This window comes from Lampetra fluviatilis, chromosome 77 (assembly GCF_964198595.1).
Source record: "Lampetra fluviatilis chromosome 77, kcLamFluv1.1, whole genome shotgun sequence".
NCBI lineage: Eukaryota > Metazoa > Chordata > Hyperoartia > Petromyzontiformes > Petromyzontidae > Lampetra > Lampetra fluviatilis.
The window spans coordinates 3,044,990-3,067,084 of NC_136351.1; the positions used below are offsets into that span (position 1 = coordinate 3,044,990).

Genomic DNA, 22,095 nt, shown 5'->3' on the forward strand with positions numbered 1-22,095 from the left:
GAGGTGTAGATTTGTGCAGTAGTTTCAGGCTGCCGCGCCCGCCGCAATCAGTTATAATGTAACGTTGTAAGCCTCATTTTCGCGCCCCTTTACCTTGGCGCCCGGGGACACGTGTACCCCCCTGCCCCCCCCCCCCTAGCTACGCCTCTGTGTGTGTGCATCTCAATCAGTACAGTAAGTGACTCTTGGTCCATCTCAATCATTACAGGTGAGTGACTCTGTCTCACCTTTCCAGTGAGAAATCAATTCCCAGCACAGTCAGTTCATGAACAAATTAGCATATTTAAAATCAAGGATGCACTTTCACACATAAAGTGGTCACAGTATCTCTAGAAAAGACTTGGAGTGAAATCGATACAACCACAGCAACGATCAGCTGGCAATCAGCACCAACCAAATAGACAAATTCGATTAATCGATTGTAATTTAATTTGCGAATCTGATCAATTCACACTACGTATGACGTCACGCTAGGCTGTAGGATGACGTTTCACGTCGGAGGTTTGGTGGGTTCAGCACCCGAGTGACGTCTGGTTAGAGAAGGGGCAGGGACGCGACGTGACGTCATGTAAGCGGGTGTTCCTTCAGCTTATCAAAGACGTCACGCCATGCTGTACGTGAAAGGGTGGTGGGTTACCACCCGAGTGACGTCTGGTCAGGAGGTGGCGGGGGGGAGGGAGGGATGTGACGTCATGTCACCGGGCGTTCCTTCAGCTCGGCGTGACGTCAGGCGAGTGGGAGCGTGGCAAGGCTTCTGTTCTCGCAATGGCGGCTATTCGCAGCGCGGCGCTGAGATTCGTGGGTGAGAGAAGACGCCATTCCTTCTCCTCATCCCTCTCCCCTCCGTGGCTGAGTGCCGCGATGAGAGGACCACACCCCGCCCGGCCTCGCCGACCGCGCCCTGTAGCTCCGTAGAAGACGGAAACACTGGCGGCAAGGCCTAGTCGAGTTCCCCAGGGCTAGCGTGAAGCCTCGGTGTCGCCTAGCGCCGTGGCCTGGATTCATTGCCTCGAACTCCACGGAGGAGACAGGCTGCACCGCCTCCTCCTTCCCGCCCGATCATGTTGCCACGGTTACAGAATCAAAACGCTTATACTGCTGGAGGCGCAATCCGATGAGCTATAAAGCTCTTTTTATCAGATATCCAGTGTGGGGCACGGGAGCAACGTTACTGCAATAAACTACCCATTAACACGATGGGAGTGTTAACTATAGGCAAGGTAAACATGACTTTAAATATATACAAATATTACTTTTTTTTTCCTCTTAAACAGTTAAAGCCCACTGAGCTACGTTGCTCTTTAGAAGCTGCATGGCTGTTACAAATGATAGCTCCGTGAAGTGGCTTATCGTGTGGAAATATATAGCAGCCTAAAGTATAGAAGACACCCACTCACCCAGCCACTCATTCGCCCATTCACCCAGCTATCCACTCACCCAGCCACCCACTCATTCACCCACTCACCCAGCCACCTACTCAACCAGCCACCAACTCATTCGCCCACTCACCCAGCCACCCACTCATTCACTCACCCAGCTACCCACTCATTCAGCCACTCACCCAGCCACACACTCATTCACCCAGCCACCCACTCATTCACTCACCCAGCTATCCACTCACCCAGCCACCCACTCATTCACCCGCTCACCCAGCCATCCACTCACCCAGCCACCCACTCTTCATTCATCCACTCACCCACCAGGGATGTATTATCCAATAGGCCACAGTAGTAGGCACTGTGTCTGGGGCCTACGAAAATTAAAGTGTCAATGAAAACTAATTTTTACCCCTGTTTTTTTATTAATGATTAATCACACCGCGCTGGATAATTGTGCACTCGAGCATATAGGAACATCGGAAACCATTCTGCATAGCTGCAGGTAGGCCAGGTGTGGATTGTTTAAGAGCAGGCAAATGGTGATCGGAGATTGGACCAGAGTACGAGGCGCGCCCCAAATGTAGATTCGGGGCAATCTTCTTGACCGAGGATTTCAGCTGTGTTGTGACGTAGAGGCTGAGTCTGTTGATCGCCGTTGCAGCCGTGGTCAGGTCGCTCCCACTTCTCTGGAGGACAACACAATGCAGTCACGTACCCATCTTCTCCAAGCTTCACTATTTTTCCATAAGAGGTTTTTTTAGTTAGATTGCGTCATTAAAACCCGCCACCACCCGACACAGCCAACTGGTAAGGGTTGTCACATGGTGGCGGATTTTAACGACACTTTTATATATTTACGCGATCTAACCCAAAAAACCTCTATCATGGATGATATTGGTCGCGAAAGCCTACGTGTTAAACTAATCATTATTTTTATTGTCTATTGAGCGGATCCTGCACCTCCCACCTCGACAGGAGAGGGGACGGGGTGGACCGACTACAATGGCCAGATATACATCCTTAAAGCAGTGTAAACATTCTGGAGAGCCACTGGCTGATCGGCTTGTCAGATGTTTGGGCTTTGAGCATATCCGGACGAAGTACTGACGCGTGAAAAACGGGCGGAGGTGACAGCGGCGGTAGTGGTGACATGGACAGCAGCAGTGACAACTGCTGGAAAGTCCTCACTGATAGGCCTGCCGAAACAGAAGTGCCTCGAGCCTACACGAACCTTGATCCGGCCCTGCTCAAATGAGTTGGCTTATCTTACAATAATTTCTATAGCGCCTTCTCCAAGGCACTTTATGCAGAATTAACAAGGGCGCACAACATATGAATGTAATGGTGGAGATGAGGTGAATGAAATAGATGAGAGGAAGCAATTGGACGCGAATCTGTGATGGTGATGCGTGCATTCAGTGAAAGCGAGATTGATGACAGTAAATGATGAATGGATTGAATGAGTGGGGTTGATGAGTGGTAGCCGTATAATGAGAATAATGAGAGGGAACAGTAACGGTGGTGGTTATGAGGTGGAGAGTGTGGGGGGTCGTGGGGTGAGCTAGGGATCATCAATAAGTGAGCTTTGAGTGCAGGGCAGAAATTAGTGAGCAAAGGTGACTGCTTAATGTGGCGTAGTGGACGTGTAGTAAACATCGCCACTATAGGGAGACATTATTTGGGTCTTTCGGTAAAGTCACGTAGATTAGTTCAGAGAAAATAAAAAACTACGATGTTTCGATCGCAGCATAAGCGTTCGTCATCAGGAAAAGGGGGTTAGCTTCTAAAGGTAAACTGTTTATAAAGGTTTGAAATGGGCTTAGCCCAAATGTCAGCAGCCAATGTTAATATAAGTGGTGGGCAGCGACCGCGACGGTGGTAGGTTTTCCCACCAATCAAAGGGCTGCCAAGTAAAAATGAGCATCATAATGTTAGATCGTTGAGCGGCCTCCACGGCGGGCACCCTGAGGTGGCTATGTTAATGTGAGAGATTAGCATGTTAATAGAAATCGCAAAGCATGTACATTGACCCTCCCCTCTGGTCTTCGCACCCTGATGGACTCTCAAGTGACTACATCACATTTATCCCAGCCCGTCTCAGGCCAAATATACGAAAGAGAGGATTTCTCCACAACTCTGATGAATGTGCTCACCTGAGCTATAAGTGATCTGATATGTGCATTGTCTTTGTACTGTTCGAATTTTGGCATTGTTCTCGGGTCTGACACTGATAGACTCGGCCATGAAGAAGGCTGCTGTTTCTGGTGTACGCCAATCAGTTTCAAAGACAATGCCCATATATTATCATAGCATGTTTGCATGTTCACAAATACGTGTGGTTAATGCAGTCTTTGATTCTTTGCAAAAGTATCTGGTGTTTTATTGCCGGAAAGGGTAAAACCTATTCTTATTTTTCATACGCCAATTATGCTGCTTGTTGTGGTTGCTGTAATCACCAGCTACTCGGATTGTGTAAATGTTCCTGTGGGTTTAACTCTCCAACACACAACAACCGGTTTAGTGCTGAACTAGTCACTAAATTGGCCACGTATTGTGTAACGTGACAAACCTCTCACTGATTGGCTGTGTTGGGGTAGTAGTGGCGAGTTTAATAACATGTATACTTATGCAATCTTGAACCCACAAACACTTCTATTGTGGATAATGTTAAGACTGCAGAAGGAGGAATGCAACGAGCTATAAAGCTATATCTTGACCTAAAGCTTTCGTGACTGCAGAATTCATATTCTTTGGGTCTTTCGGTAGTCACGTAGATAGGTTATTTTTTTATTTTTTGAACCTATCTACGTGACCTTACCGAAAGACCCAAAGAATATGAGCTATAAAGCTCTTTCACAGATCTCCAGTTATGGGCACGGGGTCCTACAAGTTACAACAGTGACTGACAATTCATAACTACAGATAGGTGTGAAACATAGAGAACAAAGTTAAGCAAATCACTAAATATGTCTAAATAATGAACAACTTATACGAGAGGCGTGGTGAGTGCTGAACTCTCACCCCCTCTGTGTGTGCCACAGTGCCAGCCTTCATAGGTGCTGCTACTACTTGCTACTAACAGCACTTGCCCCTACATTCTGTTACAGGCTAAACGGGGGATCTTTGTCTGTGTGTGTGTGCGGTAGCACAGCGGTCAGCGCTACACTGTGCGATGAACCCAGCGACCTGAGTTCGATTCCCGCTCACGGCCAACACCAGTGACGATTATTTGAACCGACCCTGGGTCTCCCCTAGGTCGACTCAGCCTCAAATGAGTTACCTGGTGCGGTGTGTAAACATCACCACTGGGGAAACAAAGGCGGCCGGTCGTGGTATTGGCCACCCACCCCCTCGTGTACCGTGCCAGCCTTCATGGGTACTGCTGCTCGTGAACAGCGCTTTCCCCAACAGTCTATGACATGCTATACGGGGGATCATTGTCTTTGTATCTGAAAGTGCAGCTAGCATGGCACAAGCGCCGTCGTGACGTCACCGCCACTGAGTGGTCAATGGTCGTTTTTGTTGATATTGTGTGTACATATCCGTATGTGTGTCTTTGTGTCTCTCTCACTCAGATATTGGGGTGAACCTAACAGACCCCATGTTCAGAGGCATCTACAGAGGCCATCAAAAACACAAAGGTACATCACTCTCACTCAGAGGGTATCTATCATACAGAGTTATCACTCACACAGAAGCATCAATCAGAGGTATCACTCTCATACAGAGGTATCACTCTCACTCAGAGGTATCTCACACAGATGTATCACTCAGAGGTGAATGTGAGTAGATGATTGAGTAGGTGGGTAAGTGAATGTGAGTGAGTGGGTGAGTGGTGAGCAAATTCATGTGAATGAGTGGTTGAGTGAATGTGAGTGAGTCGGTAAGTGAGTGAGTGGGTGAGTAGGTTAATGGGTGAGCGAATGAATGTGAGTGGGTGAGTGGGTGAGCGAATGAATGTGAAATGGTGAATGCGTGTGTGAATAGGTGAGTGAGTGAGTAGGTGAGTGAGTGGGTTGATGGGTGAGGGAGTAATTTAATTAGTATTTGAGTGAGTACCGCTCTCCCCATTGTCTCTCCCGATAGACGACTTTGACGATGTCATCCGCAGAGCGGTGGATGCAGGCGTTGAGAAGGTTCGTACTGGTGGTGATGGTGGTGGTGATGGTAATGATGATAGTGGTGGTTGTGGTGGTTGTGATGGTGGTGGTGGTGGTGTTGGTGATGATGGTGGTGATGGTTGTGGTGGTTATGGTGATGGTTGTGGTTATGATGATGGTGGCGGTGATGGTAATGATGATGATGGGTGCTGGCAATGCTGTGGATGGTGATGGTAATGTTGATGTGGATGGGGTTGATGATGGTAGTGGTGATGTTGATGATGATGGTGGTGGTGATGATGATGATGTTAGTGATGTTGATGATGGTTATGTTGATGATGGTGGTGCTGGCAATGCTGTGGATGGTGATGGTAATGTTGATGTGGATGGTGTTGGAGATGGTGATGGTGATGTTGATGATGATGATGGTGGTGATGATGTTGGTGGTGATGATGTTGGTGGTGATAGTGATGTTGGTGATGTTGATGATGTGGATAGTGATGGTCATGATGTTGATAGTCTTGATAATGTTGATGATGGTAGTGATGATGGTCATATTGATGATGGTGATGTTGATTATGTGGATGGTGGTGGTGATGATGATCGTGGTGATGATATTGTAGATTGTATTGTTGATGATGATGTTGGTGATGATGTTGTTTATGATGTTGGTGGTGATAATGATTTTGTTGATGATGGTGGTGGTGATGTTGATAATGATGACGGTGGTGATGATGATGGTGATGTTGGTGATGGTGATGTTGATGATGTGGAAGATGGTGGTGACGATGATCGTGGTGGTGTTTGTTTATAATGTGGATGGTAATGTTGTTGATGATGATATTGATGATGTTGATGGTGGTGATGTTGTTTATGATGTTGCCGATGTTGTTGAAGTTCATCATCACGGGAGGCAGTCTGAGCGACAGTGAGGAGGCGCTGGCGCTGGCTCACACCTCAGGTGAACTCCTCGCCCTCGGCTTCCACTATCCCAGCAGTTTCCAAAGCTTCATATACACAGCAGGCTACGAGTCTGAATCTGTGTGAGTCCGTGTGTGTCTGTGAGTCTGTGTGAGTCTGTAAGGGTCAGGGTGAGTCTGTGTTAAGGCTATGACTCTGTGTGAGTCTGCGAGTCTGTGCGAGTCTGTAAGGGTCAGGATGAGTCTGTGTTAAGGCTATGAGTCTGTGTGAGTCTGCGAGTCTGTGTGAGTCTGTGTTAAGTCTATGGGTCTGTGTGAGTCTGTGTTTAGGCTGTGAGTCTGTGTGAGTTTGTGATTCTCTATGTGAGTCTGAGTCTTTTTGTGTCTGTATGTGTCTGTGCGAGTCTGTGCGAGTCTGTGTGCGTCTGTGAGAGACTGAGAGTCTGTGTGAGTCGGTGTGATTCCGTATGAGTCTCTGTGAGTGTGTGAGTCTGTGTGAGTCTTTGTGAGTCTGTGCGTGTCTGTGTAATTCCGTGCGAGTCTGTGTCAGTCCGTGTGAGTGAGTGTTAAGTCTACGAGTCTGTGCGGATCTGTGTGAGTCAGTTTTAAGGTTGTGTGTGTGAGAGTGTGTTAAGTTTGTGAGTCTCTATGTGTCTCTGCGAGTCTGTGTGTGTTTGTTTGAGTCTTCATGAGTTTGTGTGAGTCTGCGAGCAGCAGCTTCAAAGCATCATACGCACAACAGATTGCGAGACTGTGTCAGTCCCTGTAAGTCTGAGTAAGTCTGTGATTCTGTGTGAGTCTGTGAGGGTCTGTGAGTCCGTGTTAATGGTGTGAGTCTGTGAGAGTCTATGAGATTCTGTGAGTCTGTGTTAAGTGTGTGGTCTGTGTGGGTCTGTGACAGACTGAGACTCTGTGCGAGTCGGAGTCCGTGTGAGTGTGTGAGTTTGTGTGAGTCTGTGTGAGTCTGTGCGTGTCTGTGTAATTCCGTGTGAGTCCGTGTGAGTCAGTGTTAAGTCTACGAGTCTGTGCGGATCTGTGTGAGTCAGTGTTAAGGATGTGAGTCTGTGAGTGTGTGTTAAGTCTGTGAGTCTCTGTGTCACTGCGAGTCTGTGTGTGTTTAAGTCTGCATGAGTTTGTGTGAGTCTGTGAGCAGCAGCTTCCAAAGCTTCACACTCACAGCAGGCTACAAGTCTGTGCCAGTTTCTGTGAGTTTGTGTGAGTGAGAGTCTGTGAGAGTCTGTGAAAGTCTGTGAGTCTGTGTGAGTCTGTGAGTCAGTGTTAAGGGTGTTAGTCTCTATGAGTCTGTGTGAGTTTGTGAGTTAGTGTTAAGGGTGTTAGTCTGTGAGCATCTGTGAGTGTGTGAGTGGGTCTGTATGAGTCTGTGTGAGTCTGTATGAGTGTCTGTGAGGCATTGTTAAGTGTGTGAGTCTGTGTGTGTCTGTGTGTGGGGGGCTGTACGAACCCAATGACCAGAGTTCGATTCCCGCTCATGGCCAAAAACGGTGACGATTATCTGAACCGGTCCTGGGCCTCCACTAGGTCGACTCGTTCTCAAATGAGTACCTGGTGCAGTGTGTAACAATCATCGCCACTGGGGAGACAAAGGCGGCCGGGCATGGTGCTTGCCACCCACCCTCTCATGTGCCGTGCCAGCCTTCAATGATTCCTCGCCAATAGCACTTTCCCAACAGCCTGTTACAGGCTATACGGGGGATCTTTGTCTTTATCTTGTGAGTGTCTGGGTCTCTGTGGGTCTCTGTGAGAGTCTGTGAGATTCTGAGAGTATGTGTGTGTCTGTGTGAGTGTCTCAGTCTCTGTGAGAGTCTGTGCGATTCTGTGAGTATGTCTGTGTCTGTGTGAGTGTCTCGTGGGTCTCTGTGAGATTCTGTGAGTGTGTATGTGTGAGTGTCTCGATCTCTGTGGGTCTCCATGTGAGTCTCTACAGTGAGGGAAAAAGTATTTGATCCCCTGCTGAATTTGTACGTTTGCCCACTGACAAAGAAATTATCAGTCTATAATTTTAATGGTAGGTTTATTTGAACAGTTAGAGACAGAATAACAACAACAAAATCCAGAAAAACGCATGTCAAAAATGTTATAAATTGATTTGCATTTTAATGAGAAAAATAAGTATTTTACGCCTCTGCAAAACTTGACTTAGTACTTGGTGGAAAAACCCTTGTTGGCAATCACAGAGGTCAGACGTTTCTTGTAGTTGGCCACCAGGTTTGCACACATCTCAGGAGGGATTTTGTCCCACTTCTCTTTGCAGATCTTCTCCAAGTCATTAAGGTTTCGAGGCTGACGTTTGGCAACTCGAACCTTCAGCTCCCTCCACAGATTTTCTATGGGATTAAGATCTGGAGACAGGCTAAGCCACTCCAGGACCTTAATGTGCTTCTTCTTGAGCCACTCCTTTGTTGCCTTGGCAGTGTGTTTTGGGTCATTGTCATGCTGGAATACCCATCCACGACCCATTTTCAATGCCCTGGCTGAGGGAAGGAGGTTCTCACCCAAGATTTGACGGTACATGGCCCCGTCCATCGTTCCTTTGATACGGTGAAGTTGTCCTGCCCCCTTAGCAGAAAAAACACCCCCAAAGCATAATGTTTCCACCTCCATGTTTGACGGTGGGGATGGCGTTCGTGGGGTCATAGGCAGCAATTCCTCCTCCTTCAAACACAGTGAGTTGAGTTGATGCCAAAGAGCTCCATTTTGGTCTCATCTGACCACAACACTTTCACCCAGTTGTCCTCTGAATCATTCAGATGTTCATTGGCAAACTTCAGATGGGCATGTATATGTGCTTTCTTGAGCAGGGGGACCTTGCGGGCGCTGCAGGATTTCAGTCCTTCACGGCGTAGTGTGTTACCAACTGTTTTATTGGTGACTATGGTCCCAGCTGCCTTGAGATCATTGACAAGATCCTCCCGTGTAGTTCTGGGCTGATTCCTCACCGTTCTCATGATCATTGCAACTCCACGAGGTGAGATCTTGCATGGAGCCCCAGACCGAGGGAGATTGACAGTTCTTTTGTGTTTCTTCCATTTGCAAATAATCGCACCAACTGTTGTCACCTTCTCACCAAGCTGTTGGTGATGGTCTTGTAGCCCATTCCAGCCTTGTGTAGGTCTACAATCTTGTCCCTGACATCTTTGGAGAGCTCTTTGGTCTTGGCCATGGTGGAGAGTTTGAAATCTGATTGATTGATTGCTTCTGTGAACAGGTGTCTTTTATACAGGTAACAAGCTGAGATTAGGAGCACTCCCTTTAAGAGTGTGCTTCTAATCTCAGCTCTTTACCTGTATAAAAGATACCTGGGAGCTAGAAATCTTTCTGATTGAGAGGGGGTCAAATACTTATTTCCCTCATTAAAATGCAAATCAATTTATAACATTTTTGAAATACGTTTTTCTGGATTTTGTTGTTGTTATTCTGTCTCTCACTGTTCAGATAAACCTACCATTACAATTATAGACTGATCATTTCTTTGTCAGTGGGCAAACGTACAAAATCAGCAGGGGGTCAAATACTTTTTCCCTCACTGTATGCGATTATGTATGTATGCTGAACTTTTTTCGCACCAGGGTATATAGGCAACTGCGCTAATCGGAGATGCGGGGGGTAAGGTCAACAAACAAAACACAGCAACAACAACAAGCAACAGTTCTACAAAATGTATTTTCAATTTAGTAGTGTATAGTGTAATGTATAGTAGTGTGGTGTATCGTAGTGCATAGTGTAATGTATAGTAGTGTATAGTGTAGATTATAGTTATGTATAGGACCTTAGTGTATGACAGTATAGTGTAAAGTGTCGTGTGCAGTGTATAGCGTAGTGTGTGCAGTGTAATGTAGAGTGTTATGTGCGTGTTGAACTTCTTTCCCACCGTACGTAGCCAACCGCGCTAATCGGAGGACAACAAACTAAATACAACAACGAGCAGTTTTAAAGAAGTGAGTTTGTCAATCTCGATTATTATTTCAAAGTTGCATAGCTCCCAGTGGCTTCCTAATATCGTAAGGAAGAGCGTTCCAGACGGCCGCAGAAGCAGCGTATTTGAAAGCGCCGCACGATGATGCGGTGACCACAGTATTTGTTCGATGGCCAGCCAAAAGCTGCTGTGAGGATGATGAGTCTCTATGCAAGTCTCTGTGTGAGTCTCTATGTATCTGTGTGAGTCTCTATGTATCTGTGTGAGTCTGTATGTGAGTCTCTGTGTGAGTCTCTATGTGATCCTTTGTGTTAGTCTCTGTGTGAGTCTATGTGTGAGTCTGTATGTGAGTCTCTGTGTGTGTCTCTATGTATCTGTGTGAGTCTGTATGTGAGTCTCTGTGTGAGTCTCTATGTGATCCTTTGTGTTAGTCTCTGTGTGAGTCTATGTGTGAGTCTGTATGTGAGTCTCTGTGTGTGTCTCTATGTATCTGTGTGAGTCTGTATGTGAGCCTCTGTGTGAGTCTGTATGAGTCTCTAGGTGAGTCTCTGTGAGGAGTTTTTGTGTGAGGAGTCTCTGTGTGAGTCTCCGTTTGAGTCCGTGTGGTGCGTCTCTGTGTGGTGAGTTTCTGTGTTAGTGTCTGTGTGAGTTTCTGTGTGGTGAGTCTTTGTGTAAGCCTCTGTGTGTGAGTCTGTTTGTGTAAGTCCCGAGTCTCTGTTTGAGGAGTCTCTGCGGTGGCCCCACTGGTACAGATCGCTTCCTCTGCACCGTGGGCTGCCACCCGACTCGCTGCGCCGAGTTCGAGGCGGAGTCCGAGACCTACGGAGAGCGCCTCCTGGCGCTGGCACGGAGCGGAGCCCCCAAGGTGACGGCGGTCGGGGAGTGTGGGCTGGGTGAGGTGCCACTCGCTCACCCGCTCACTCGCTCCCTCACTTGCCGACCCACTCACCCATTCGCTCACTCGCTCACTCACTCACTCATCCACTTACTCACTCACTCATTCACCCTCTCCCTCACCCACCCACTCACTTATCCACCCACTCACTTACCCACCCGCTCACTCACTTGCCCACTCACCTACGCACCCACCCACCCACTCAGTCACTCACTCACCAACTCACTCACCAACTCACTCAATCACCTACTTACCCACCCACCCACTCACTTACCCACCCACTCACTCACTCGCTCACCCACCAATCACTTACCCATTCACTCACTCAATTAGCCACCCACTTACTTACTCACCCACTTACCCACCCACCCACTCATCCACTCACCCACTTACCCATGCATCCGCTCACTCACTCACCCACTCACTTACCTACCCACTCATTCACCCACTTGCTCACTCACCCACCCACTCACTTACCTGCCCACTCACTCACCCACTTACCCACCCACTTACCCATGCATCTACTCACTCGCTCACTCCTTGCTCGCTCGTTCACCCACCCATCCCCTCAATCATTCACTCACCCCCCCCCGACCCCCGCCAGCCCACCCCTGCCATACACAGGGTAGACAGACCCAACTACAGTGATCTCCATCCAGTAGTGGACAGACCATGTTGATGGTGATCACGCTGAGAGGCAGAGGGATGGAACTGATGATGGAGCAGCCACCTGTTAACGGAGCGCCTCCCACAGGAGGAGATGGAGCGACAGTGGCATCAGTGTTGTGTGCAGGTGCTGGGTGCGGTATCTCATCACAGCATTGAGCCACGGTGGCTTAGAGATGTTAACTACCTCACCTAGTATGCATGAGGTCGTGGGTTTGATCGCAACCCTGAAACCACGGTGGATAGATGTTTACTGCCTCGCCTGGTATGCAGAAGGCCTTGGCTTCGATCCCGACCCTGACACCACGGTGGCGAGCAGATATTAACTACCTCGCCTGTATGCAGGATGTCGTGGGATCCTGATCCTGAAGCCAAGGTGGCTAGGAGATGTCAACTACCTTGCCTGGTATGCAGGATGTCGTGGGATCCTGATCCTGATGCCGAGGTGGCTAGGATATGTTAACTACCTCGCCTGGTATGCAGGAGGGTCGTGGGTTCTATCCCGACCTTGACTGCTGCTGTATGTGTGGAGTTTGCATGTCTCTCTCCCCATGGATTTTAAAAAAAAATTGTTATTATTTTGCTGCTATAAATTTGCACACGATAAGCCACTTCATTGAGCTATCAATTGTGGTGGCCGGGTCACTTCTGAAAAAAAAGCTAACAGTTCAGTGGGCTTCATTCGTTACTTGCAAATTCATAATTGGGGATTATTCGGCACGGCTGCACTTTCGGCATTTTTCCAGTATTAGTAATTCGCCGTGAGCCAAATTGCCGTACCGAATGGTCCAATTTCGGCATGCACGTAGAGCGACGCAACGCGCCACGGCCAAAACGATGAAGCAGTCTGGTGGTGGTGCGCGTGATGAGCGTTAGTGCAGACCTGTTGCTTTGAACTTTACCTTGTTTATGCGCTCTGTGCAAGCCAACCTACTCAGAAGTGTCATCTACACCTACATAAAGCAGTAATAGAAATAATGTGGTGTAAAAGTGTAAAATAATGTAGACTTTAAGTAAACATGAATTGTTAAGTAAAAAACGTGAAGTTTAAGTTCGTGTAATTTGGTGTTTAAGTCATAATTTAGTGATAAAGTGAACATACAGTACAGTAAGTCCATGCGAAGTGCATTCAGCTCCCCGCCACAACCTCTGTGACCTACCACATGCAACATACCACGTCCTCCTTCGCATGCAGCGCTAGTTACTGATGGTAATGTTACTTGGAAATACATTTTTCGAAAACAAATTAGGATTTTTTTTTATTGGGGCAGGAGGAACTGGGGAGTACAATTGTACATAATTAGGAAAATTAGATAATTCGGCAAGGCCATATGTGTCGAATTAACAAGGGTTTACTGCATACGTGATTTGTTTACCTTTCCTATACTTTGCACTCCCATCGTGTTTGTGTGTTGTGTGTTTGTTCTTCTGACCCTGTGCCCCTCGAACTGGACATCTGTGAAAAAGAGGTTTATAGCTCATCGCATTCCTCCTCCTGCAGTACAAACACAGATTATGATTCTCATTCTCTGCTCTTTGGTTTTCAGACTACGACCGGCTCCAGTTTTGTGCCAAAGAGACACAGCTCAAGTGAGACACACACGGGAACACAGCACACACGGGGACACACAGCATACAGGAGACACACAGCACACATGAGACACACAGAACACACGGGGACACGCAGCACACAGGAGACACATCACACATGAGACACACAACACACACAGCACATACAGCACACACGGGGATACACGGAGACACAGCACATACGAGGACAAAGAGCACAGACGGCGACACATGGGGCCAAACAGCACACAGAGCACACACGGCATACACGGCACACACGGGGACACACTGCTCACACAGCATACAATAGACATACAGCACACACAGCATGTCTCCCCGTGTCCCCCCACGTCTGGCTGCGTCTCCCCGTGTCTCCTCATGTCTCCCCGCATCTCCTCGTGTCTCCCCGCGTCTTCCCACATCTTCGTGTGTCTTTCCACGTCTCCCCATGTCTGACTGCGTCTCCCCGCATCTCCCCCGTGTTCCCCCCGTGTCTCCCCGCATCTCCCCGCATCTCTCCGTGTGTGTAGGTTCTTTGAGAAGCAGTTTGAGGTGGCCGAGGAAACTCGGCTCCCCATGTTCCTGCACTGCAGGAACTCACACAGCGACTTCCTTGGTGAGACTCAGCCCGTTCCAAGTGCAGCCCCATCCAAGTACAGCTCCACACAGCTTTGTTATCCTCCATTATCTGACTCCAACTCTCAGCCAGTTGTACAGTTAAACTCAGGAGACCAGGGGGAGAGAACTTACAAAGTCTGTCCACTCACTCATATTCACTTATTCACTTGCTCTCACACTCACTCACACACTCGCTCACTCACACACTCTCACTGACACTTTCACACACACTCTCACATCCTCACTCACTCACACACTCACTCGCTCTCATGGAGCACGGGGCAGCTAAAGCACAGCAATTTGGCACAGTAGGAGCACAGGTGGTGCATCTGCCAGTCATCTAAGTCAGTCAACCCATGGCACCTGCTGGGTCTGTGCCCTGATGTCCTGCGATCGAGACTTCGACACTTTACATGGCCTCAAAGTGCACGTAGGCTGGCACAGGCATTGTGGTGACGTCCACCGCCGTGTAGTAACGAATGGTGGCTGTTGTTGTGTTTGTGCCGGCTTTCGTAGGTGCTACTCGCAAACAGCACTTGCCCAACAAGTCTGTTAAAGGCTCGATGTGGGCCGATGTTTGTCTTTTGCTGTGTGTTGCGTGCGCGTGACTGCGTGTGACAGACATCGTGAGGAGAAACAGGGATCGCTTCACGGGCGGCGTGGTGAGTGCTAGATCGGTTCGCTCACATCTGGATCGGGGGACACGAATTAAGGGAAGTAATAAATATCAATAATAATCTCGAGTGTAGATCTGTAGAATCAATTCAAAGTTCTGATTTTGACGTATTTCTGGAAAAAAATGCTCACATGGAAAATCACATCTAGCCAGTTAACCTTTTTTTAAATAATTATATTGTTTACCAGCTTATATCCCCTGAGCTCTTAGCTTTTATTCAGAGGTAAACTGGCCACACATGATGATAGCTAATCATCGAAGTGGCTGATATCGCCCCACGACACTTGTGTCAGGCTAGGTGCACTTCGAGGCCACTTGAAGGCTCGCTGACAGGAGGTCACGGGACAGACCCAGGTGCCATGGGTTGACTTGAGGGTTGACCTGTGGCTCCCACTGTGCCAAATCTCTGCATTTTAGCCGTGTGATGCTCTGCACGTTGTTGTGAGCATCGCTCCTCTGCCCGACGTTGCTACTGGAGGGCAACTGCCTCTAACTGCCCAGTAGCGTCCATCATGAGCCTCCTCCATAGACGCCGATCTTGACACCGCTGGTGCCATTCTTCGGCAAGTCCACTCAGCTTCACATCTTCTTGTACCATATCAGTCCACTTACATTATGGGACCTCCCTTGCCAGTATCAAATATAAGAATAGGTTTTACCCTTTCTGGCAATAAAACAGTTGTGTTAAGATGTTAAAACACCAATCTGAAAACTTTTGCAAGGAATCATATCTGCATTAACCAAATATACTTGTGGTGAACATGCTAAAAAAACATGCTCTGGTAGAATATGCATTGTCTTTTAAACGGATAGCTTTCTTACTGGTATAACACTGTTTGAGACTAGGCTTTAAAGAAAGCTGTCTTTGGAGAAGACCAATCAGTTTCAAAGAGAATGCATATACTACCAGAACATGCTTTTTTGTTTGCATGTTCATCACAAGTATATATGTTTAATACAGAGATGTTTCCTTGCAAAAGGTTTCAGTTTGGTGTTTTAACATCTTAACATCTGTGATTTATTGCCAGAAAGGGTAAAACCTCCTTTTATATCGGTTCATCTCTTCTCCAGCCCATGTTATGCCCGTTTAGCCCCCTCTGTCCAGGCAAACAGAAGCTGCTTGGGAATGTGGTGGCTGGGCATGCAGGCTACATGACCCAGCCAATGCAGCCTTGCCGACCAGAGGAGCTCACTGATGATTGGACTGTGTCCAGATAATATCAGTGATCTGTGATCTTGGATGGATCGTAGGTAGACCAGCCCGAATGTTTCAAACCAGTGCAGATGACCGAGAAGATCCAAAGCTTCGTGTGCAGTGATAGACCAGTAAGCTTCCAAACAGCGCGTTTGATGACACAAATACCCAGGGAGGTGCTAAGGTTTGTTGGTGCTGATGGTAAAGGCCCCACCTCTTAGTGGCATGCTTCAGGTTCAGTAGCAGAGCCTCCAATTCAAGCACGCATGCACAAATAATGACAAAGATCCCCCGTATGGGCATAACAGACTATTGGGGCAAGTATTGTTAGCGAGCAGCAGCACCTATAAAAGCTGGCACTGTGGCACACGGACGGGTGGGTGGCCAGCAACTCTACTCAGGAGCCCGGGAGTCGATGCCAAGCTCTCCCCCATGTCATCTCTATGCGGGACGACTGTTGCGCTGCCCCTGTCCCTGCCACGCAGCTTCTGTGCTCAGACATGGCTCCCTAGCTCCGTCTAAAACAATCAAGCGCCCCCTGCTGGTAGTAGCACCAGCAGTTGCTATAGCTGCTGCTGCTGTCCAGGCTCGGCTCTACTGAGCCTGCGAGCTCTAAGGAGGAGGTGGCCCCCTCCCCACCGCTCTCCTCATCCCTTTCCTCTCTCCCCTCTATCCATCCCTCTCCCCCCCCCCCTCCTTTCGTACCTCTCACCCACTCCCCGTCCTTCTGCCTCTCCGCGTCCCTCTCTCCATCCCTCTCCTCTGCTCCTCTCCCTGGCCCTCTCCCCTCCTCGTCCCTCTCCGTCTGCCTCTCCCCGCCCTTCTGCCTCCCCCTGTCCCTCTCCCCATCCCTTTCCCTGGCCCTCTTCCCGTCCTCGCCACTCTCTCTCTCTGGGACCCGTTTTTCAAGCATCAACAGGCCGGAAAAGGAGAAAAGTCTTCATCTTCTTCTTCCACGCATTTGTCCCACTCGTGTGGGGTGTTCTGCTGTCCCCTGCCAACCTTCTCCATGCTGCCCTGTCCTGCGTCATCTTTTTTTCTGCTCATCGGGCCACCATGTCCGATCGCACCACATGCCCCCCCCCACCTCTTCATCTGCCTTCTTCCTCTTGATATCTTTCCTTCCCCTTGCATCACTTGCCATCTTCTGACCGACATCTTTTTTCCGTCGTCTCTCTCGACATGACGAAACCGCACCAGTCTTTTCTCTCTGTCATCTTCTCTGATTTCTACCACCCTGAGACATCCGCTCACTTGTTCATTTCTCACCCTGTCCTTGTTAAACCCCAACATATCTGTCAAGGGTAAAGGATGAAGTAATAACACAGGGCGGTAACATAGTTTGCGTTTGACCATCTAAACACTTCCTGTGTTATTATTTATGGTTGTGATTGTTGTTATTATCATAGCCAGAACAGTCTACAGCTGTTGTAATTTGTTATCACCAGGTCCACTCGTTTGATGGGAGCAAGGAAGAGGCAGCGGCTATCGTGGAGCAGGGACTTTTCATCGGCATCAATGGCTGGTACAGCTCCCCCCTGCACTACAGCCACCGCTGCCTCCACCACCACCACGACCACCACCACTACCATCTGCATTACCACCGCTACGACCACCACCGCTACCACCACCTTCACGACCACCACCTCCACAACCACCACTACCACCGCTACCACCACCTCCACGACCACCACCACCACTACCACCACTACCACCGCTACCACCACGATCACCTCCACTACCACCGCTAACACCACCACCGCCACGACCACCATCTCCACGACCACCACCTCCACGACCACCACCTCCACGACCACCACCTCCACGACCACCACTACCACTACCGCCACTACCACCACCTCCACGACCATCACCACCACTACCACCACCGGACACATCCCATCAGCCACATACGCCCCCCCAGAAGTACCACGCAAAGCCCGATTGGTTCAGTTGTGGTTAGGTTATTGTTGTGGTTAGGTTGTGATTGTAGTTAGGTTGTGGTCAAGTTGTGTTTAGGTTGTGCTAAGATTGTGATCGTGGTTAGATGGTGATGCAGTTGTTATTCCCAGTTCACTGAAGACGCGCGAGAATCTGGACGCCATCAAAAGCATCCCGGCTGAGCGCCTTCTCATAGAGACAGGTAAGCATGGCGACGGTTGTGGAAACACAGCGACGGGTGTGGTAACCATGGTGATGAATGTAATGAACCGAGTTAACGGCTGTGATGGTGCTGTGGGGGTGTGCTGCGATAGATGCGCCGTGGTGCTCCGTGCGCCCCCTCCACGCTGGGTTCCCCTTCGTCTCCACCCACTTCCCCTGCAGCAAGAAGTGGGAGGAGGGGAGGGCGCTGAAAGGGAGACACGAGCCCTGCTTCATCGTGTAACCTACACAACGCATACACACAAGCATACACACGCATACGTACACACAAAAACAACGATTCCCCGTATAGCCTGAACAGACTGTTGGGACAAGTGCTGTTAGCGATCCCCTATGAAAACCAACATGACACCCGAGGGGGTGGGTGGCCAGTACAACGCCCGGCTGCCTTTGACTTCCCAGTGGCATCAGGTACTCATTTGAGGCTGAGTCGACGTAGGGAAGGCCCAGGACCGGTTCAGATAAGCATCACTGTTGTTGTCCATGAGCGGGAATCGAACTCCATCTGTAGTGCAGTGTGCAAACCGCTACACTATAGATCTCCAACAACAACAACTGCCACAACAACCGCCATTCGCCACTAAATGGCGGTGACATCACCGCGGAGTCTGTGCCAGGCCATATGCACTTTGAGGCCACATGAAGTATTGAAAGCTCGCTGACAGGAGGTCACGGGACAAACCCAGGTGCTATGGGTTGACTGATTGGGATGACTGGCAGACACACCAGCTTTGCTCCCTACTGTGCCAGCTTGCTGCGTTTTAACCGCCCGGCTCTCCGCACGTTATTGTCGCTCCTCTGCCCTCCATTATTTCTGGAAGGCGACTGCCTCGAACTGCTCAGTAGCGTCCTTCACGAGCCTCCTCCACAGAGGCCGATTTTGACACCACTGGTACCAGTCATTGGCAAGTCCATTCAGTTCTACGTCCTCTTGTACCACATCACTCCATCTTCTCTTTAGCCCATGCCGCGCCTGTTTAGTCCCCTCTATCCAGCTGGACAAAAGCCGTGTAGGCATGTGGTGACTGGGGAATGCGGGGTACGTGGCCCAGCCAATGCAGCCTTGCCGGCCAGATTTGTGAGCTCCTCACACAATCTATCCTGGGTTTAACCAGGCTGGATTGTGTGAGGAGTTTAACCAGGCTGGATTGTGTGAGGAGCTCACAAATCAGGCAGATAACCTAAACACGGATCTGCCATTAGGTGGGTGATGTTTCATAAGCATAGAAAAGGGAGGGCATGACCGTGGCCGAGAAGACTCGAAGCTTTGTGTGGAGCCACAGACCCCAGGGAGCTTCCACACAGCATTACGCAGCCTATGAAAATAAAATGCCTCTCGACTGATTTGGAGTAAGACCCCTGCTGTAAAACCGGAGCCGGCCATACGCGCACTGCCCAGTTATGGGAAGCTCTCCACTCTCTACAACTGCCCCATCACCAATGGGGAGTTGATGTGGTGGAGAATTTCACTTGGGAGATCATCTCTGCCCGGCACCTTTCCTGGTCTTAGACTCTGGATTGCCTTCCGTACTTCATCAACAGATGCCACTTGGGGTGACCGCTTCCAATATTTGAGGTACCGTAGCCTCAGCAGGGTCTCTCGGGAGGTTTGTACCATGTACTTAAAGCAGCCATTGCAGCTGCATGAGCCACAGTCCTAAACCTGGCCTATTTCCCCTCGGTATCAGGAGAGGAGGAAGATGCCAACCCCAGGTGCAAGCAATCATCAGCTAGCTGAGACCAGGCCATTGTGGGTTTGAATGGGGTCCTAGATGTACATCAACCACCGGAGTGGAAGAATGGCAGGTACATTTTACAGATAACAAGCCGATGGTCAGTGGGCAGATCAGCTCCACGGTAGGTCCTCGTGTCAAGGACATGGGCCCGCATCCGCTGTTCCGCATCAGTGGATGTTCTTGCTTGGACCCGGCGTGCATCCATAATGTATGGATGTGCCGATGCCAGAAGAGCGTATTGGTAATTACAAGTCCATGGGCTGCACAGAAGACTAACAGCCTCCCATGTTTTATTGAGCTGATCTGGCATATGCCTTCCAATCACTCCAGCTCAGGTGTCAGCGTCATGACCTACTCGGGCATTAAAGTAATACAAAAGGATGACTATATCCTGAGGGGCCACTTTTTAGCTAGCACCTCAGACAGGATGTTATAGAAGGCATCTGACTCATCGGCCTTGCTTGCATCCTCCCACTGATGTTCATCTTCGGTGGGGGCGTAAGCAACCACCACAGTTCATTGCCTCCCGTTGATGGGGAGGCAAGCCCATAGTAGCCTGGGGCTTACAACTTTTCACACTTCACTGCTACGCTCCCATGACCCCCTTAATTATTTTGTTCAAAAGAACAGCCACACCCTGTTGTTTGGCCCCTAGTAGAGGATTCAACCCCTCATGGTGACTGAAGCCAGAGCCAGTCCACTGGACCTCCCGAAAACCACAGAGATCCAGGCGGTACCGATCCAGCTCACAACAGAGGAATGGCAACATCTCCGCAGTGAGCATTCGACCATTCCATGTGGCCACTCGCAGTGGTTTTTTGCAATTTCTGGAGGAACCCCGAGGGTATGGGTTCAGTGTCCTGGCTCTACCAAATAGGGTTCGGCCAGGCAGTGCCATAGACTCCTGTTCCTCCCAGAGTCTCCGGCACTAGCTTTTTTAGATATTTATTTTGTGGTTTCGTTGTAATTCAATTGAAGGTAGAGGCGTTACCAGCTCCTCGCACCCATCCAGCACCCCCATTAGCTGCTGTGGTGGCAACGTGCTCCATGATTGGAATTGGCAATGGTCATAGGCACCATAGTGTTACAGTCCGTCACCACCGAGGAGACATATACACACACAACATACATAGTGTACACAACACACACACAACATACAGTGTGCACAACACACACACAATGTACAGAGTGTACACATCACACACACACAACATACAGTGTCCACAACACACACACAACATACAGAGTGTAAATAACACACACACACAACGGAAGCATGCTAACTGCTCCCCACGATATATACAACACACAGGAGACACACAACACATGTACACAATATATACAACAATTACACAACAAACATACAATATATGCACAATACACTGAACACATGAACACATACACAATTCTTGTTGATATTCCTGGCGATGTTGATGGTGGTGGGGAAGGTGATTACTGATGGTGATGACGATGATGTTCATAATGTTGATGGTGGCGATGGTGATGATGATGATCTAGTTGATGTCATTGACGATGATGTTGACAGTGGTGATGTTGGTGATGGTGGTGGTGGTGATCTTGTTCCAGTCAAGTGCTAGAAATCATCGCAGCCGTTCGCGACGAGGATCCATCAGAGCTCGCAGCAACGATCTACAGCAACTCCACTCAGCTGTTCCGCCTCTAGCCTCATGAAGAACCATCTACAGCAACTCCGCTCAACTCTTCCATCTCCCCCTCGCCCCATCTCCCCCTCGCCCCATCTCCCCCTCGCCCCATCTCCCCCTCGCCCCATCTCCCCCTCGCCCCATCTCCCCCTCGCCCCATCTCCCCCTCGCCCCATCTCCGCCTCGCCCCATCTCCCCCTCGCCCCATCTTCCCCTCGCCCCATCTTCCCCTCGCCCCATCTTCCCCTCGCCCCATCTCCCCCTCGCCCCATCTCCCCCTCGTTCCATCTCCCCCTCGCCCCATCTCCCCCTTGCCCCATCTCCCCCTTGTTCCATCTCTTTCTCGCCCCATCTCCCCCTCGTTCCATATCCCCCTCGCTCCATCTCCTGCTCAATACATCTTCCCCTCGTTCCATCTCCGTGATGGAATCTGCTGTGTTTGTTCAGGAATAAAAATTATGCACGCTCACAGATTCTGGGGAAATCTCCGACGTGGCTTTGTCCTCTTAGATGCACACCGAGCACTCACAGTCACTCAGACAACCTGCAGCTTTCCTTAACACAACCCCCATCTTTTCTA

General features: G+C 49.4%; 1 protein-coding gene across 1 annotated transcript; it reads left to right on the forward strand.

Annotated features, from left to right (window-relative positions):
- Nucleotides 1-706: 706 nt before the first annotated feature.
- Nucleotides 707-21,641, forward strand: TATDN1 (TatD DNase domain containing 1). Its single transcript, XM_078884073.1, has 12 exons — nucleotides 707-802; nucleotides 4,955-5,020; nucleotides 5,466-5,515; nucleotides 6,377-6,440; nucleotides 11,086-11,226; nucleotides 13,442-13,484; nucleotides 13,994-14,079; nucleotides 14,703-14,743; nucleotides 17,401-17,477; nucleotides 18,025-18,095; nucleotides 18,208-18,334; nucleotides 21,439-21,641. The coding sequence occupies exons 1-12, from the start codon at nucleotides 766-768 to the stop codon at nucleotides 21,533-21,535; spliced, it is 900 nt and encodes a 299-aa protein (XP_078740199.1). The 5' UTR covers nucleotides 707-765; the 3' UTR covers nucleotides 21,536-21,641.
- The last annotated feature ends 454 nt before the right edge of the window (nucleotides 21,642-22,095 follow it).

What these genes read in the sequence shown, in the direction of transcription:
- TATDN1 (XM_078884073.1), top strand. Translation starts at nt 766, where the DNA reads ATGGCGGCTATTCGCAGCGCGGCGCTGAGATTCGTGG. An exon ending in CGCGGCGCTGAGATTCGTGG is followed by an intron (nt 803 to 4,954) that starts GTGAGAGAAGAC and finishes TCTCTCACTCAG; the next exon opens with ATATTGGGGTGAACCTAACA. An exon ending in GCCAAAGAGACACAGCTCAA is followed by an intron (nt 13,485 to 13,993) that starts GTGAGACACACA and finishes CCGTGTGTGTAG; the next exon opens with GTTCTTTGAGAAGCAGTTTG.